This window comes from Triplophysa dalaica, chromosome 22 (assembly GCF_015846415.1).
Source record: "Triplophysa dalaica isolate WHDGS20190420 chromosome 22, ASM1584641v1, whole genome shotgun sequence".
Lineage (NCBI taxonomy): Eukaryota > Metazoa > Chordata > Actinopteri > Cypriniformes > Nemacheilidae > Triplophysa > Triplophysa dalaica.
In genome coordinates, this window is record NC_079563.1 from 5,901,313 (window position 1) to 5,917,451 (window position 16,139).

The 16,139-nt window shown below is 37.1% G+C and overlaps 1 protein-coding gene across 2 annotated transcripts in view; it reads right to left on the bottom strand.

Annotated features, from left to right (window-relative positions):
- LOC130411374 (rab GTPase-activating protein 1) overlaps positions 1–16,139 on the bottom strand; it is a 78,138-nt gene that overhangs the window by 58,156 nt on the left and 3,843 nt on the right. The window contains exons 2-6 of one of the 2 annotated variants that reach the window (XM_056735967.1): positions 8,722–8,926; positions 6,597–6,626; positions 1,979–2,207; positions 324–531; positions 74–248 (exon numbers count right to left, since the gene is read on the bottom strand). In XM_056735967.1, coding sequence (XP_056591945.1) covers positions 74–248; positions 324–531; positions 1,979–2,207; positions 6,597–6,626; positions 8,722–8,871 — 792 coding nt within the window. In that variant the 5' untranslated portion in view covers positions 8,872–8,926. The remainder of the gene's footprint in view (positions 1–73; positions 249–323; positions 532–1,978; positions 2,208–6,596; positions 6,627–8,721; positions 8,927–16,139) is intronic. The other variant, XM_056735968.1, reaches the window with a different exon arrangement.

The following is a 16,139-nucleotide window of genomic DNA, read 5'->3' on the forward strand; positions in this document are numbered from 1 at the left end:
AATAAGTATTGTTATTTTTGTGTGAGCTACTCATTATTCAATTAGTGTAGAAGGGTGAACGTGTTTGTCTCACCGCTTCCTGGATCTCACAGCGGAAGACGTGAATGCGGAAGATCTCGGCATTGTAGTGGCTCTCAGTGAAGGCGAAGCAGTCGCTCTCTGGCGTTCCGTCGTGGCCCCGAACACAGAAGAGGATCTTGTAAATGGGATAGTTGGCAATCTCAGTGTTGGTCTGAGGGTCCAGAAGCCTAGGAGACAAATTCATGGAATGAATTTTCTGTCCCTGTGATTAAAGTCCCAACCCCAGAACTCTTCCAGTGTACCTGACGGTTCCCTCGGAGACCCCGGGCACAGACAGGGTCACATTCAGGGGCATCTGGCACTGGCTGCGGAGGATGCTGACCATGCGCAGTGCCTCCAACTCGCTGCGCGGGGCGTTCACCGATGCACAGCCTACATACGTCAGTTTGCTGAACACCACGCTGTCCTCGTCTGGGACAGGAGTCCCGGGACTCAACTCGGCAGGCTCATCTAAACGATGAAAACATGTTTACTCATACTTATTTACTGTATGTCTTTTGACTTGTGTCTCTATGATCATATTCTTTAAACCTCATAGAAACCTTTATTTCATCATTAAACTTTCTTTTATAGCATTATTTTGAATGATAAGGAGGTTTTAACTACCATTGTGTGATCTAAAGGTTAACAGTATGTCACTGTTTAGTTTAAAGGTCCAGTGTGTCATTTTTTGATCTATTGACAAAAATGCTATATAATATACATAACTTTGTCTTCAGAGGTTTTTTAAAGACCTTGCGTAATAAACAGTTATGTTGGTATTACCTTAGAATAAGCTATTTATTGCATACATTGAATTCGCCTTGTTGCACCGCCATGTTTTGTACAGTAGCCCTAAATGAACAAACAGTCCTCGTCCTGCGGTACGTAATCCAGTTGTCCCTGACTTAACAAAGGGGGAAAAACTCCAACCTGCAATTTTGCTCTCAGATCAAATGCCTTTAACAGCATCGCCCTCAAACGTGCTGTGCAATGCACGGTTGAAATGCTTAGCTTTATCATAGCTTAGAACACGCAAATAATAACGCAAATGAATAAAAAAGGGAAGACTACACGAGTACAGTATATACAAGCAGCAAACTGGTTCCAGATAAACAATGATGCTCAAAACTGCACAGCTAATAATACAACAACAACAACATATCTTGGTTCTAACAAACAAACCAATGTTACTCACATACTTATCCGAATCAAATCAAACTCACGGGTTATTTTTAGACGATCTTTCTCTCTACGTCTCTCTGTTTCATAGATGAGTATCTCCAATAAAAGCCTTAGTTCTGCGAGTCCTTATGTTTCTCTACCGGACAGGTTTTATAATATTAACGCATGTCCTAGCTCCTGCCTGACTTTTATCCTTCTTTTCATTCTTAAAATCCACAGACCGTTCATTTTATGTAATAAATAAGACCTCGCTCTTTCGACAGTTTTTCTAATGCCCGTGTGATTTTTCCCTGCGTCAACGTGAGAAGATCGCTGTCTCAGCCGACGACATCTTTTTGTACTGTGGTGGCCCCCGTCATGTTTCGAAATGGAAGGGTGAGCGGAGGACTGAGAGATCACGTTACCGAACACACTTGACCTGATAGCTAAACATGTTGAAAGTAATCTACTAAGTAATGAAAGAAATTCAGACTTGTTTAACAAATTAACGAAGAATAGTTTTCATTAAGAATAGTTTTTATACTTCATGTTTACTTACAACAAACTTGGTGTCAATAGGCTTAAACGGTTAAAACGTACACTTTCATACTACATTATGCTAGATCTATTGTGCATAATTTATCTGCAATGCATTAAAGAAATAAAACAGTAAACAATAAAAAACAGTTTGTCATTGGAATCTTCTATCAAACGATAACACTTCACAGTCTCTGTATGCAGTAATATATTTTACCCCTATATGATCTCTCGTTGAGTTCGCTCTCCTGAGGTCTCTTAACGGGCAGCACCATCTCCAGTTTAGGGGGGGTCTGACAGGGCAGTGGCGGAGCAGCACAGGTGGGGTAACCATGGTTTCCCCCACCTAGTTGGTCGGTCCCGGCCTCCAGCTCAGTCACAGAAGGGTCCATCAGCACATCTTCCAGCTCCTGCTGCAACTGCTGCTCACTGCCGTTCCCCACGATCTGCGCACACACAACAATCAATACATGTCATCATTCTACAACACAAGAGAAAAAAAAGCAATACAGATTAACAACCAACGCTGGAGAGATGTTTCAATTTCAGTTTTAAGTTAAGCGTAATGGATGGGATCTGTAACATGCTACAGATCATGTCTATTATCAGAAAAAAAATCTCTTATGCAAATAAAATGTTTTTGTTGTTTCAGTAATACATTGAGAACACACGGATGTAAATGGAGGAAAACCATTTTAAACAAAAAAAAAACACAGATTTTAGCGTTATTGTGTACTCCTTGCTAATTTAGTGGGGGAACAATAGTCCGTTAGAATCCCGCTAGGTTACTTATAAATACATCAAGAAGCAGGAGCAACTTGTCTCAGAAAACTGTAACGGTAGAATACCAGGAAGGGATAAGACTTAGAGGCCGTTTATACGACAACGTTTTCAATTAAAAGCTGAAAACTTTTTTTTACACTACAACTGAACGCAAACGTTCGTAAGGGGTTTTTTGAAGATGGCGCTGTTGTTTCGCTCTACACTGTAGCGGTGATGTCATGCACATGCATATTAAGTGATCAGTCTATATAGACATGAGCGAGTGTTTATCTCATTTGTAAGTCGCTTTGGATAAAAGCGTCTGCTAAATGATTCAATTTAAATGTACTCAAAACAACAATTGCGGGGTGTTTGTACCATACAACATACTTATTAACGTTTCTCCAGCAAAAAGTAGATGTACTGTCTTCTATACACACATTTACGCCAGCAAAGCAATTTTGGGATATACCTATGCTGCGTCCCAATTCGATTAGTATCCGTCCTAAACAGTATTAGAAAAAAAGAAAGGGTATGCCTCAAATCGTCGTTTGTTGAAAAGAGTGTGGTCTACTACTTCCGGTAGAAATTCGAAGTGCAGAATGATGCACACTTTAACGGCTGATATTACCCACAACTCACCGCAAGTAGGCGGAGTTTAGTGACGCACTGCTGCATTCATAAATTAAATAACTGATGCGTCATTAAATTAATAAATATAACCAGAGTTAATATTACATATGAAAGAATAAATACTTAAATGGAAAGAAGAGCTGTATTTTGATAAGTGTGACAGTTAATGGTCACAATGTTGTCTAGGCAACAACGGCAAATTACGTTTCCTGTTATTATGTCCCAGTGCATGCATATTGTTTTGCTACACACTAAAATGTATATACTTTTTCATAACAAAAACAGTACAGTGCATAGTATAAGTAGGCAAGTTGGACGAAGCACTGTATATGCGAATATATGCAGACATGCATTGTTGAAGTGATATCGCCAACTACTGGCCTGGCATGAATAATGCAGCGTATTTCCTCATTTTTGCAGATCCCCCCTAAAAAAAATTATACTCCATTGTTGTTGTTTTATAAACATACTCTTAATTTAACCAGGAACATGAAACTGAAACACTCCTTTAAAAGACCCAATGAAATACATTCCTGTATGCTTAAAATTGTATTTGTTTGTTTGTTTGTTTTGAACTTTTTCGATATAAAAAAACTTTCTAAAATGAAAATCTCTTCCTCGGATACCACCAGCTTTTGGCTACCAGCCATAAAGTGGAAAGTCATTTCATAACAGTTATTCTGAATCAACTTGATCAATGTGAACATATTATGGGGGTTTGACTCAGTATTTGTTATTCAGAAATGATCAACCTATCTCAAATTACTTGTAAAATTTCCTGTAATTCTTGTTATGATTCGCAGAGAAAATAGAAAAAGGGAATTTTGTTCAGTCTTGTCGAAATGTACAGTATGGGCCTGAGATCCCATAAAAGATGTGTTAAATATTTTTTTGTGTGTGCCATGAAATTTTAAAACATAGATTTTAACAAATCGAGTCATTTTCTGTAGGTAATGTGTTGAACCCTTACGCTGAACTAGAGACAGATTTGTGTTCAGTTAAGGACAGATTGTGTTGTTTTTAGAAGGCATAAGAAGTGCATAGGCCAAGTACAGCAAGTGCAGAAAATACAGCAGACGAATAAGCAACACAGCGGACAACTATTCAATCTTTTAATCATACAGGCAAAGGGAACAATTGAAACTTTCTTTTTAATAATACTTCTATAAGAAGACAGACTCGCCTAGCAGAGACCGATCACTGACGGGGGTCTACATGAATACTGGCCTAAAGGGGGACTGGACTCAACTCCACCCAGAAATGAAAATTCGGTCATGATTTATTCACCCTCAAGTAGTTCCACTCCTGTACATTTCTTTGTTCTATCAAACTCAAAGAAATGTAAGCACAGAGATTGCTGGGGTTGTAAAAAAATGATTGTCAAAGGTGCCAAAGAAATGTTTGCTTTCGTACATTCTTCAGCCTTTGAAGACGCAGCTACTTAATTTCTAAAAGTACATTCTAAAATGCTGCAACGAATGAGGTTTGACATTTTAAGACCGCATTTTTCCTTATTTTGGTCTACTTTATTTAGAACATGTTTCTTTTATTAACACCAGTAATAATAAAGGTGTTCATAAAGTGCCATTTCATCTTTTGTGCGTTTAGTTTTGAACTGCTCTAGAAGTGGAAATTCGAAACGGAGACTAGCAACTGTCTCTCACAACATAGCCGTTTCGATAAAACAGGCAAACTGAATAAAAAATATCAACACCTTGTTCTCTTTACCCAAGACGACAAGTTCGTCCCTTTCAGCAATGCTTTTCAGTTAAGCCCTACATGGTTTAGCTCTGCAGTACTTAAGCGAACTTCTATTGTATTACAGCCCTTCACATGCATTACGCTCTCAGGCATCCTGTCAGTTGGTGATCCCTAGAATTTCGAAATCAAGTGCAGGTGGTAGATCCTTTTCATATCTAGCGCCTAAACTTTGGAATAGTCTTCCCTGCACTGTCCGGGTGGAAGACACACTTTTTCAGTTTAAATCTAGACTAAAGACGCATCTTTTTAATCTTGCATACACTACACTTCCATAATAACAATCCTCACAGGGTTTAGGCTGCATTATTTAGATCAACCGGAACCAGGAACACTTCCAACAACACTGATGCAGTTGTTCCATCAAAGAGTGCAGAACGGTACTCTACTCTCAGCCAGTCTTGTCTCATTGTTCCAAAATTACCGCAGGATGCAGTTCATTCCCAGACCTGATGGCAGTGCAGAGCAGGGGAGGCGATGACCTGACCAGAGTTGAGATGATAGAGCTGGATAAAGGACGCGCCGACCTGACACGACTTCACTACAAAATTTCAAATGCTATTAGATTGTTAATGAAAATCTTAAATCTATAATTTACCTTATTAGTAAGATTTTTTTATTTTTTATTCAGCCTTGTCGTGCAAGCACTCTTGAGCTTGTGCAGAGGCAGCAGCTTTTGCCAGAGGGGAACTGGAATCCCCTGGTTGGGCCTGGGTTCTCCTGAGGTTTTTTTCTCGATTGGAGTTTTGGGTTCCTCGCCACAGTTTGCATATTGTTTTGCACTATTTGCCTGGCTGCGGGGCTGCTTTAGAATTCAGAAGTTTTACATAATTAATATTGCATATAGAAGTGTATAGTCTATTTAATATTTGACCTGCGTTTCTCCTTTATCTTAAATGTGTGCTTTCACTGTGAGTGCGTGCATGCTTGCGTGCCTGTCTGTCTGCCAGGCTGTGTGAGCATGTGCCTGTCTGTGTGTGTCTATGTCGATGTGTGTAAATATGTGTTCATATCGTGTGTGTGGAGCGTTTGTATGTGGGTTTGTCTGTCTTCTGTGTTTTCACCTTTTTCTTGTTTTTACAGGTATATGACTTTATTTGTTTTGCTTATTGTCAATATTTCTCATGAACAGCTGCTTTGTAACATTTGTAAAAAGCGCTATATAAATAAAGTTGAGTTAAGTTTTCACTGCTGCAAAAGTGACGTTTAGAAAGCATTGTTCCTGCAGCATCCGCAACTGATGCTATGATGCTGTATCTGTGCATCGAATGTTCAAAATATGGCACCCGAGCACTTACCTTTTTATAAATCACCAGGGCCCCAACTTGAGGGTAAGTAAATCATGACAGAATTTTCATTTTTGGGTGCAGTATCCCTTTAAGTTTTGACTAACACTTAATCAGAGCTGGAATAAAGGAATTGATGATAACACATTGAACAGCAGGCTACAAAAGACAGAAGCGCTTATATGGTCAAGACTGTTCTGAATCACCAGGTGTATATGGGCACTGCACAATGCACAACAACAACGACATTGATTTTGTCCCGCCTTTAACCCCACATGAAGCCACTGCACAGGCCGAAGAAGCTGGCAATCAAACTGATCAGCCAATGAGACACAGGGAACAAAGACACAGTATCACCACAGAGGAGAGACGGGTAAAAATAGGAGGAAGACTGACCTTAAAGCTGACCCCTTCCTTAGATATCACCTGTGTAACAAACAAAGTGTTTAAGGAACTTCCTTACAGATCAAAGGCGTGATGATGAGGAGGAATGGATATACTGAGGCACAACGTTCTCGATGAACAGAATGGGATTTGATGTGAAAGCAAACTAATATAATGTAAGGGCTTAAGTTATAACAACCAAGAGAAACATGGTACAATGTACTGACTCCATCTAGTGGTTTAAAGAAAGCTTCACACCCAAAAAATCCCATACCATGAAACTAATAGCACATAAACTACATTCCAAGTCTTTTCATATCATACGAAAGCTTTGTTTGAGACACAGATTTAAATTTTACTTCCATTGCAGCACTTTTTAATGCCTCTTTTCATAAGGTATTAAGGTGAATTTTGGGGGGATGATGATCCATATGAAAAAAACTACCAAAAACTACTGAAAAACATATTCATTTTCTTTGCGATAAGAAAATTATTTTTAAAAAAATTGTTAAAAAAGGTCAGTAAAGAGTAAGACCAATGAAAAGGGAAAATGACTAACACTAAAAAGTCTATAAGTCCCCCGTTTCATTTCCGTGATCCAAAAGGTGAACTCTACAAACCAACAAAAAAGAACAAAGCCAAGTAGAGAGGGGTGAGCATACTGTACAGTCTCAAAAAGAGATGGGAAACTGAACAACGTGGTCAAAATCTTCAGACATTCTGGTTCATATGAATGTGCGGTCCGATATGAAACAAAAGAACAAAAGTGCATTTCTACAAAACTCTGAAAGCGCAGAATGTCAACATTTGTGCCGATAAAATAAAGGTGATACAAAAAAGTCTCAACAGCATTCATGTGGCGTGGCTTCATGTCAGAATGGACAAAGCTAGACTGGGGCTAAGCAAAAAAAAAAGGAATAAAGGTTACAAGATCTCTACAAGAAGTTTGTGATCTGTCCTTATTTTAATCAGCATCTGTTGTCTTAACATTGAATCTCACATTTCTCATATGAAAATAAAAAGGTACATTTATGAACGACCGAGGTGATCAAAACTGCACTTGCAAATCAGCAACAAAATATTGTAATACAAGTACTGTAAGTTCCCTAAACAAAGCAATACTTCCCAAACTACAAGGATTACTCTGCACTCTAAATCAAATTAAATGATTTTACATAAAACAATTTACACTTACTTTTACATTTTAAAGCTGTGAAATCAACATCAGTAAAATATCAAAATATGTCTATTAGAATTCATTTGTTAATAAAATACTTTTTCTTTAAATACACACAAATAATATACATACATTTTAGAGAAATTAACTATTGGAATTTATATATATTTTTATGTCCCACTGAAAAAAAAACAGTTATATGCTTTTAAAATATAGCTGTTTATTTTTATGATATATAAGCCACAGAATTACTTTTAGAGTGTGGCTATGTTCCAAAATCTAGTCATTTGCCTGTTGTCCTCTGTCTACAAAGCCATAGAACCTTAAAAGTGATTCATTTGTAAATATTTTCAATACTAAAAAGATGGGCAAACAAATAATTTCTTTACAGTTTAACTAAAAACAGCATATTCAAATAATCCAAAACACAAAGCACACACAAAAATTGGGTAATGAGTTTTTTTCAATTTTATTTATGGTCGCATGTAAAAAAAATTGAGGATTTATTGAAAAAAATGCAATATAATACACATAACTATGTCTTCAGATGTGTATAAAGACCATACATGATGAAGCGTTATGTTTTTACTACCTTAGAATGAGCTATTTCTATCCATACCTCGTGTACTCTGTCATGCAATTCACAGTGTTGTTTATAAAGTAGCCCTTCTGAGTATTTAAGACACATTATATCATGTATTATCATAAGACCCAATATTTCTCACATCCTCACTAAATAAGCTAAATGCACCATCTTGGAAGGAATTTTTTCATGAGCTATTCATTTTGGGATTCATTTCTCTTAGAATCCTACATGCGATGCTGTCTTGACCAAAGAAAGACGTCTTAACAGGCGACATCTTAACAGGAAGATCATATAATACCTTAAAATATCACCTAGATAGGCAGCTCACAAGATTTTGGAACATGACCCCTGTCTATTTATCTGTCTACTCTTACCTTCAGTCCTGTCTTTTCATCATCGCTACCATTATTAGTGGAGGGGGCCTCGTCCCCAAGGCAGGACACCAGAACAAAGTCCTCACTGTTGAGGGTAGACACTGAATCGGAGGAAACGCTAATTTTCCCCACCGAGGCCTTGTCATCCATGACTGCTAAACCAACCCAGGCGCGCTCATGAATAGCGTTTAATGAGCAAAATTACCTGGAAAAGAAAAGATAAAAAAAGAGATGAAAAAAACATGAGAAAATAAAATAGAACATGAGGGATCTATTGAATATACTCTCTGTCAACAGCAACTATGGTTTGTGGGTTTGTTCTGTATTGGTTCTATAAATGACAGCAAAGCAAATGCATATGATACTTGCAGAACAAATAAAACATTTAAACTTAATAATAAAAAAGAATAATAGCTAAAAGGAAGTAGGATACTTCAAAACAGCAACAGGAAACAAAAGTAAAAAAAAAAGCTGATCAAATTTGGAAAACTGAAATACAGATTTCTGTTTGGTAACGTGGGAAGATAGCCTTGATGTTTTTTATTTGTTTTGTGAGATTCCCTCAGGTGCTCTTTTATCTATTATTATTTTTATTAGACTGACTTTTAGTCTATTGATGTGTGCTTGTATTGTGTACTGTATATTAATGACACAATAATCCAGGAAGCAAATGGGAGTGTCTCTATTATACGACGTGCAATAGTCAATCTGATGTAAAAATGCACGCTATCTCCACAGCAACAGTCAAATGACAAACAAAGTCTGAGGTGTTGAAGACTGTAAACTGTACAGCCAAGTACTGTTTACACTACCGTGCACATGACTGAGCTTGGTGAAACTTTTATTTAAGTATCAAACAAACGACAAGATAAGAGTCTGAGTGCACATAGAGAAGCAGAGGGTGTAAGGCTGGTGCCAAGGTGTCCAAACCAAAAGGGCACCACATCCTGAGAAACACACAACTTTATCCAATACAATGAACTCCACACAGAGTATTCTGTTCTCATCTCCCCCTCTCCTCTTTCTCTCCAACCGAACTCAGAGCACTTCAAAGCTCACCCATGAACTGGATATGACAAACACCATATCTTATATGAACAAAGAATATTCATAAGCATATTTTGCATAATTTGAAATGCGATTGGTACAATGGTGTCGTTTCCACAGCAGTAGAGCGGATCATAACAAAGGTTTGAGGGTTTAAAGATATTCTGCTCACTGTTGAGGATTCATGTAAATGCCCATTCGTTGCCTGTTTAGATCCTTTACAATGTAAATTGTCGTTGTGTGGAGGAAGGGTATTTTGGTCTGGGTATTTAAGGGAAGCTGGCAAAATGTTCTGGGGAATTCTTACTAAGATGAACCCCATGGTGCTGTGCGTGACTTCAGACACACAGCACTGTGTTTTTTTCCGATCGCACCTTTTTCTACTGTCAGTTCTGCGTCTAAGACTTGTAGAGTAATCTTTGAGGATGTGATGTTTTGTTTTCGAATTCTCCAAATTGAATTGTAATCGGCAAGAATCATTTACCTGACTAATAAATTGTCATGTTTGAAATTGTTCCACAGTACTCTGAATTTATAAACACGTTCTTATATTATGTATTCAGTATAAGAATTATATTGTATACCGTTACATTCTTGTTACCGCAAATCACCGCTCAGAATTTTAGAGATCCGTCTAACAACTTGCCATTCGTTTAAACGATGAAAAACTGGAAAGTTTTTCTTTTGCGTTTTTGAAAAGTTTCACATACACACGACAACGATATCAAAACAATCCGCGTTTACACAGATCCGCAAAAATGCCTAAAACGATGTATTACGCATGCCCCACCAGTAGTTGGACGACATCACTACTGACGATCCCTGACGATTGATTGATGGTTTATTGGAAGGCGGACTTCCCACCATCTACTCTTCCTCCCTGGTCTGATCCAAAAGCGCCGTTTAAAAACCCTTCGTCGCCGTGAATGACTGTTTAGATTTTGCTGTAGATAAATAATTTGTCTCCGCTGGTGGTTATAGCACTGGTGTAGTAAATCTACACTTTGCTGGAGAAGCGTTAACAAACTTTTGAGCAGCACAAAAAAACCCATGTTATCCACCATTGTTGTATTTGTTTCTTCTTCTTCGTTGTGTTTGGGTGTACACACGCATACCACAACCCCACACCTAATACGCATGCGCACAATGTCGTTTTCTCATTCTTGCGCACTACGGGGTTTACACGGAAATGAGAACGCCGTGGTTTTCAAAAACTTGCACTACGAAACGCGTTTTCGTTAAGTTTGCGTTATCAGTGCCCTACAACGTCGATTTCCGTGACAGCCACCTAAATGTTACTGGTCTCTTACCTCTGGCATTGACCAGAAGTGGCCAGTTTGTGACCGTGAGATTCGTGTATAGACGGCCAGCGCGAGACTCTAAGCGACATGAGAATCAGTTGAGTGAATATAGCTTAGAGTAAAGCAGGATCATCAAACATATACCCTAATTTCATAATTGTTAAGAGGAAATTGAATTTAAACTAAATGAGAAATCAAGATATTACAAGTCAGAGTCAGATATAATAGAGGTGATTAAATGAACTTTGTTTTCATTCAAGTTTTGTTTAACTAAGTGCTGTAAAGACAGAATGCGTGCATGCCTTTGCCATGCCACTTGGACTCCGCCATTGGGCCAGTGGGTGGTAAGGCTGTCATGATGATTAAATAATTGTCTCATCGCGATAGTTTGAACTCATGGCGGTGATTTCAGATCACAGCAATTATATCACATCTATCCAGAAAACAAAAGTGGAATCTGTAGCGCCCTACATCCACCGCTCTGTCCTCTGCGTGCAAAACAGTGCTCTGTTGATTTTGGTTACGGGTATCATCTGACTCCGAGTGGTCATTATCCACCTTTAAAATGGATCCAGTTTCAAAGCCGAATACGACGGCAACGATGTGGAAATATTTTGGTTTCAAAACCAGGCGAAAAGGACAACTGAAAGACATTGATACGGCAATATGTTGTTTGTGAAAGAGAGAAACGTTTACACCACAAACTTACAGTCTCACCCGAAGTCACATCACCCCACTGAATTTGCATACTTTTTCGTCAATTGCCAATAACGCAGGCTTTTGACCGAACAACTAAGTTTAAACGAGAAAGTATCAGATGGCGCTCCATAACTGACAGTATAATGCGATATTTTGCAAAGGAAATGTAGCAATTCATTACGGTGGAAACGCAGTATTTAAAGAAATGCTGCAAAACTTCGATAAGCAGTATGAACTGCAAGAAAAAAAACATATATTTCCAAAACAGCAATTCCAAATTTATACAGGAATGTGAAGGATGCTATTCCCCAGGTTTTGAAAGGAATTGCCTTTTTTGCAGCTACTAAAGACATTTGGTCCAGTACTAATATGACCCCAACATGAGCTAAATATGTATTAAGTGTATTTATATTTACTGCCAGAGACAACTTGCAAAAGATTAACTTAAATAATGACAACAATGTGTGAAAATGATTTCATGAACAAACAAAACAATTATGAGAATTATATGCCAAAGCCATTAAACAGACAATTAATCGTCAAAGCCCCAAAAAAGACAATTAACCGCTATAATCGCCATGATTTATTAGACAATTAAACGATAGCCAAATTTCATAATCCTGACAGCCCTAGTTGGTGGTTCTCACATTTTCATCACCTTACAAGGGAGATTTTGGCAGAACATCAACTATATTTGACTATGGGAGGTAAACAATGGGAGCATAAAATACAGGTTCAGACATGAAAACCTGAACCTGCAAAGAAAAATAAAAAAACTGAAAACTTTTTATTTTAGAGGGCTTGAAAACACAACCTTTTGAAAGCAGGTTTTAAAGTGCAAGTTTTTGAAATACAAAACACTCATTTGTAAAATTGGTGACGCTACATACATACATACATAACATGTGCAGTCTCAAGGCATGCGTGAGTACTTAAAGGGATGGTTCAGCCACAAATTAAAATGATGTCACTATTTATATTTACTCACACTGAAGGTGTGTAAAAAGCTTTATAAATTTCATTGCTCTGCTGAACACAAAAGAAGATATTTTGAAGTATGTTTAATGCGAATACCAATCAGTTATGGGGCACCATTGACTACTATATTCGATTTTCATCCTACCATGGTAGTCAATAGTGCCTTAGAACTGTAAGGTTACAAATCTTCTTCAGAATATCTTTCTTTGTGTCTGTGAGAAAAACAACAAAATTTATTCAGGTTTGAAAAACTTCTGGGTGAGTAAATGATGGAAGGATTTTTATTTTTGGGCGACCTATTACTTTAACAGTAGCATATGTTTTTCATAGCGTTGAGGAGTTAATTATTAGTTTAATAGAGTTTAATATTGTTTACGCTTTTACGTTATAGGACCCATTATACTGTAGGAAGATTAGTTCGAAACAAAAACCCACAGCAAAAACAAGTCTAGATTTTCACCACAAGCAATTTCAAATATTGACATTATATAAATTTGCGTGTTCCAGATAAGCTAAGCAAACTGAAAGACTTGTGACCCAGGCTTTGGCTCGCTAAACTGCTGATATGTTAAGAACAATAAGAGAATAGTTATACATTATACATTAGTTATAACCCTGCCACTGTAGGGCTGTGCGATAACTTCTTTGTACGTAGCAGTTATGGCGCTACAGAGGTTAAAAGTTTTGTAGCACAGGCCAAACAGTTGTAGTACAAGTATACAACGTCTGTTATATTAGTAAAAAATATGCACGTAAAAAATATTTATGAGGGAGGACATTTATGTTACAGTTGGGTAAATTTGGGCCATATAATTTAGTATTTCCAAAGTTCCTTTTTCTGTTTTAATTTTCCTGAGTTCTGTGTTTTGCATTTTTATACTTTTCAATAATCATATTTTTCCACATACTGTAGTATACTTATATATTATTTACTATGGTAAACTGCAGTTAAAATTCCTCCTTTTGCAGGTACATTTGTGTTTTTGAACCTTACAATAGTAAATATTAGTTTAGTAAATAAGAATAAGTATACTCTAGTGTTGTTTATTTAGTTTATTAGTCTACAACTAGAATCCTAAATTTACAACGTTACACAGTGTTTTTAATCTGGATGTTAAAGTTAACAAGACTTTAAATTTGGACAGGTTGTCGCAAAGAGAGGGTGGTTGATGATATCTTTATTCAAACAGTGAAATGCTTAAAAAAAGCTTATGAAATAAACTCTCAGATCAGCTCTGGAGATGGAGTTCATGTGATCATCTACTTATAAAGTGAGATGCAGACAAATGCACGAGCACCACATGCGTGTAGTAATTCGTTAAACTGTCCATGTTTAAAAATCAGATCGCAACTCCACTATTCCTTCCCAGTTTCCACATTGGAGAAATCACAGGGCTTTAAACATGGACACCGTGCAGCAGGAAAACAAGTTGTAAACGCAAAAACAACTAAAATAGCGGTGCACCATTGATTTAAATGACAAACAAACAAGCACCTCTGTCTATATCAAGTACAAAACTGTCTCGCATACTACAATTGCAAATTTGCTACACTGGAAGATTTTTTCCTGAGCATGTGTACAGCCCTGCACTGCCTTTACATTTACATGTCACAGAACCTGCAACGCTTCTGGTTTTGCATATTTAATTTTAAGTCTGCTGATTAATCATCAAAACAAACTTCTGCTAACTAAAGAGAAACTGAAAAGACATTCAGCACTACTGGGAATCACCAGTCCAGTACAACTTTATATTTTCAGATGATCCGAGTCTCAAATGAACAATATTACATATATTCATTCCGTCAAGACACCCATCTAGGAAGGCATAACACAATAGACACACCTCTAATGCAAAGAATCCAAACAGTAACATTTTGCCACCATCATCCTTCACAGATAAGACAATCCCAGAAAACACCTCAACAAGATCAGTGAAGTCGTGGAGTTGGTAGCTGGTAAATTGGGACACTTTTGACAGTGATTTTGATGTCTATCGCTACATGTATTATTAAAACTGAAAAGTTTAATGAAAAATGGATAAAAAATACTAATAGGTTTTAAATATGCAAGTTTGTTACGGGACACATATAAAGTTTTCAAGTTCCAACACTTTCATTAAGTAAATCGTGGTCGCAGGAGATACATTTTCAGAAAAGGGGTGTTCAACGAATTAATCGCAATTAATCGTACCCAAAATAAAAGTTTGTGTTGATGATGATATATGTCTGTGCACTTAATCATTTAGTATTTGAAAACAAACACACACACACATATTTAAGAAAATATAAAAATGAATAAATATGTATATATTATTTAAATTATATATAAATATCTACATGCAAATATTTCCTAAATATATACATGTATGTCTTTTAAATAAAATAAAAAATATGCATAGTGCATAGACATTAATTATGTTAACACAAACTTGTATTCTGGATGCGATTAATTGCAAATTATCGATGAACAGCCCTTTTTCAAAATTAAAACTTTTTTAATGGGATCATATGTTTTCGAACACGTGATTTCTGTGTCTTTGGTGTGTTAGAAGTTGCCCATGCATGTATTAGAAACGTAAAATTGCTCAAATTTAACTTTCGGAAAAAAGATCCATTCTATCTGAAAGCGAATGCTCACCCAGACCTGCCTGAAACGCCTCGTGTAACCACACCCCCACAAATCTATGTCCTAATGTATACGGAAGTAAGTACAATTGCTTTGGAACCTGATGTTCCAAATATGGTAAGAGGAGTTACATTTCCCTCACACGCTTGCATTTTTCGACCAATCACTACGCACTGGTTAACTTGCCAATCATAGCACACCTTGCTTTACAGAGCCATGACCTTTGATAAAGATCTGTGGGGCAAACAAGCAGCGTTTTTTAACCTTAAATCTTGTAAACACATTGCATTACACCTAAAACAAACGATAATATTAGTTTTAGCAGTGTCATATGACTCCTGTAAATACACAGTTCTGCTGGCTATTAAGAATATTAAGGCTATGTTTTCTTTAAGACTTAAATCTTAAAACTGTGGTTAATTGCTTTATTTGACAGCTAGACTAAAGGCCATTGCAGATTGAGTCATTTATAAAAAAGAAAAACACAACCTAAAGTTGTGTAAATCACATTTACACACTGCCTCCGATATTTTTGTCCGTCATAAAAAAGTTAGATTTTCTGCGTTTTTCACTTATGTTACGAGCATTTTGAGAGGCGTTTTTACAATTCAAAGACACCGTAAAAACGTGCTCCAAATTCCAAAATATGCATACGAAAATTTCGGACTGCATGTGCAAAGACCTTTAGACATTCTCTTCATGTTAAAGTAGGTTGTTCTTGGCCAGTGGGGACCAGACCTTCAGCCATTTAGTCATACTACAAAACA